Raw genomic sequence first — 3,922 nt, forward strand, 5'->3', positions numbered from 1 at the left:
CCTCTGCCTCCTCAGGCAACTCGGAATGCTTGTTGTTTCCAGCCACCTCCATCTCTGTCACAATCATTGAGCACATGACATGCTTTATTTTTCAATTAACAGATCTTTATTGGTGCTTTTGACATTGACACAGGTTCCATGGGATTCAAGGCAAGTGACAGGAGGGAACACCATCGTGAGGCAGGGAGTACTCACGGGGAGGAATCCCAGAGCAGTTAGCACTCTCCTCAAGGATCTGAATCATGGGGGCCTTAGCCAGGACCAAGCTCAGCTAAGCAGGCTTGGAGATCTGAAGGCAACTGAGCCACACCTCAGGGGATCTAATATTCCTAACGTCCTTGGAAGCTTCTGCCAGCCTTGAAGCTTTTCTTAGGCTCTGCTCTAGACCACCCCAGCTGCCCACCCTCCCCACCAGGGGCAAGGTGAGGCTCCTGCAGAAGGAAGAAAGCTGAGAGCAAAGTAGAAAGACTGGCCAGGCCCGACGACAAGCCTCTGAGGACATCTGCTCCCCAAACACAAGGTCCCACCACCAATTCTGGGGGCAAAGAAAAGGGTTTCTTAGTGGGAGCCCTCCAAAGGCTCCTCCTCAATTGAGCTCCAGGTCAAAACTCATCCTCCAAGGAGTTCCCTACAGGCAGCAGGCGGAACTTCTTCCCTTTCAGAGTGCAGGTGCGGTGTTCGAAGTCCAGCACGGCATTGTGGTCCTGCAGGACGTCGGTGCCAATGATGGCCTCTTCTGCACTTGCGTTGGCCACCAGAAACTGTGCACTCAGCTTCAGCTTGCCCAGGGTCACTTCTGTGTCCCACACACCCAAGATCTTCATCTCGGCTCCATTGGCCACTTTGACCACGTTTTCAAAAGGCCGAAGGGTATCCAGGTCACCATCAGTGACCTCCTCCCACAAGCTTGGGTGCACCACGGAACACCTGGGCCCCAGAGGTCCACCAGGAACCTCACAGGCACATGGCCGATCTTCCCTTTAAGGTAGTAGCCCTTACCCATGCTGTTGGCAAACAGAATCTCTCTGGGTTTCTGACTGTGGGCGGGCCACGGAGTCCCCAAAGGTCTTCAGAAGAGCCTCCTTCACAAAACTGTAGTCACCCTGGGCCTGGGAATTGAGCCCGTTGTAGACATCCAGGGCGGCGCCTCTGAGCGACTCTTCAGGAACCTCAGTTTAGGTGGCATGGTCCCAGTGGTTGAGGGTCATCAATAACTTCAAAGCGGTTGTAGCCAAACGCTGGGAGCTATGTAGCCCCATTGAAAGGTTCTGGGATGAAGGCATGCTCCCGCTGGCCTTCCTTGCTGCTGGCTCTGCCGGTGGCCATCCCTCCGCTCACCTCTGGAAGTTCAGCCGCAACACACAAGCCAAGTACAGAAAGGCACAGAGCAGTGTGTGGGCGCAATCACGCTGGAGAGCAAGGCCTCTGACGACAGGGTTGTGTACTTGCCCAGCCTGGGCAAGTTGAAGGGAGCAGATCCAGGGTATCTGGCAGGCTGCTGGACACGGAGGCAGGCTGTCTGTGTTCTGCTTGTTCTGTACGCGGCCTTTTTGATGCCCAGCTGGGCCCCCAGGGCTCCTCATTCTCCTTTGTTCTAGAAGCTCCACCCCCTTGTCCCGCCCTCCTGTCAGCATCTTGCCTGACTAGCAAGATGAGTGCCCCACCCTCGGTACCCATCCACCTGACACCAGCCAGCCCACCTGGTAAGAAAGGCAGTCTCAGCCAGAGTCAGTGGACAGGGCTGAAGGACCCTCCCCAACCTGTGTCCCAGAATAACCCAAATGAGGGTGCAGATGTGATAACATTCCGGAGTTTATCATGAGCCAGAGAAGGGGAGACAGGAAGAAGGTCTCCATCTGCTCCAGCAGAAGGGACCCCTTCGACCTCACTCATCACTGCTGGAGGCTGGAGGCGGTCAAGGGAAGGCACTCGGACACGTTGCTCTCTCACCGTGCACACCGATGAGATGACTCAAACATCTAGATTAAGTGTGGAGCCTGGAGAGAGCAAACAAGGGATTCCAGAATCAAGAAATCTCAAGTCTATCATGAGTCTCTCTCACCTGTCCATTACCTGCCTTTCTACCCACCCATCTATATCTCCACCTGTCGGTCTCCACTGTCTGTCCATCACATAGCTATCATCCAGCGTGTGTCTAACCTATCTGTATCTGTCTCCAACAGCTAGCAACCATATACCCACCTATTTACATCTGTTACCTATTTACCTATCTGTAGCTTTGTCTGTCTCTAAGACCTATCAATCATATATCTATCTACTTATATGTATCTCTATCACTATCATCTCTTTATTATGACTTTTTGAGAGGGTCGCCCTGTGTAGCCCAGGCTAGCCTTGAACTCACAGCCAATCTACCTCAGCCTCCAGTGGGCTGGGATAGCAGAAGTACACCCTCACAAGCATGGACAGAAATTGTTTCCAAGTCAGTTAGGGCCTTCCCCCATACATAAAATTTTTGTAACACATTTTATACTGTGGTCATTTTCTTTACTGGCCACTCCTAATTCAGAGTCGGCCCACTATGGGGCAAGGCCTTGGCCTATGTGTTCATGAAGACCCAGAAGTAGGTGGACACAATCTTGAACTTCAGAGAATGATGTCCTGAGTTCAGCAGCAGACTGGACTTACTCTAGGTCTGGGTGAGCCCCTGCCCAGCCCCTTGAGGACAGTGTCTTCTCTCCCTGCCCTTCTTTCTTCCCTTCTGGAAGGCCTTCCAAGAGCCCCTGCTCCCAAAGCCCCACCCTTCCTCTCACACACACACCTCATCTGAAAAGCTATGGAGAACCTTACTAGTTTGTTCTCAGTGGGAAACACACGCAGTCTGGAGCCTGGGGGGGGGGCTCTGTCCAGAGGAGATTGCCATGGTGACACATTGCCCCCCTCCATTGCTGGGATCATGACAACCTTGCCTGTGTCCCTGACAACCACAGAGCAAATCTGCGGGTCCAAGGGCTCAAGCTGGCCTGTGTGTGAGTCAGGGACAGTGAAGGGTCCCAGTTTCATAGGGAGCTCTCTAGGCCGTGCTGACACAAAGCACACTTCTGGAGGACATGCGTTCTGTCCTCTCCTGTGCTTGTTTACAAGTCCTCCTGCAATGACCCAAGGCTGGAGCACAGGACACTGATATCAATGATGGCCTTTGCTCCTCTAGAAACTTGTCCTGGGTTGGAGTGGCCTGTGCAGGACCCTGGGTCTAGCTACGTACAGTCACAGAGTGGGAGAGGTTAAAGAAGGGAGGCACCTGTGGCTTTTGGGCCTGGCTGAAAGAATGTCCCTGTCTCTCTCTTTGACCAGCCATAACTCAGCACCTAGCTGAGGCCTCTGTCCTCCCTCTGTATTGCCCCAGGGTCTCCGCCACTCTGCAAGCCCCTCAGCACGTTCCACCTGGCACAGTGAGCCATCAGAGATGCATTTGGCCAACATGGTTCATCACAGCTGCCTGACTCAGGTGGGGCCAAGGTGGCATACCAGGATCCCAAGGGAGTGGAATGGTTGCTGGAAAGGGATCAGGAGAAGGTAGGACTCCAAGGCAATTGTGCAATGAACAACATGTATCCAGAGACAGGGCCCAGCCACCTACCAGACTAGAAAGCCCCTTCTGCAAAGAGACACTTACGGATAGACTTGGGGCCCTGGGGATGAGTGTGATCCCATGAGCCAGAGGTCTGACCCTGTGACTTCCTAGCTCCCCAGGGTTCATCACCCAGCACACCAGGTCCTCTGGAAGTGGGGACAAGTGGAGATGTGGCTGAGTGAGGCTTTGTGCAGGTAGAGAGCCGGGAGATGTCTGCGACAGAGTTCTCAGGTCACACTTCCCAATGTGGAAGTCAGAGCTCTGGTCCAGCACCGTAGCTGCACGGCAGAAATGAAGAAGAGATGGACGGGATGCTGGGAGGCTTCC

The 3,922-nt window shown here is 53.7% G+C and overlaps 1 protein-coding gene across 1 annotated transcript; it reads right to left on the bottom strand.

The window, feature by feature from the left end:
• Positions 1 to 602: 602 nt before the first annotated feature.
• Asprv1 (aspartic peptidase retroviral like 1) lies at positions 603 to 1,583 on the bottom strand. The gene is given in 7 exon segments (XM_038317806.1): positions 603 to 938; positions 941 to 1,060; positions 1,062 to 1,202; positions 1,204 to 1,362; positions 1,365 to 1,394; positions 1,397 to 1,519; positions 1,521 to 1,583. Coding segments are annotated over 7 exon segments (972 nt in total).
• Between the last annotated feature and the right edge of the window lie 2,339 nt (positions 1,584 to 3,922).

This window comes from Arvicola amphibius, chromosome 2 (genome assembly GCF_903992535.2).
Source record: "Arvicola amphibius chromosome 2, mArvAmp1.2, whole genome shotgun sequence".
NCBI lineage: Eukaryota > Metazoa > Chordata > Mammalia > Rodentia > Cricetidae > Arvicola > Arvicola amphibius.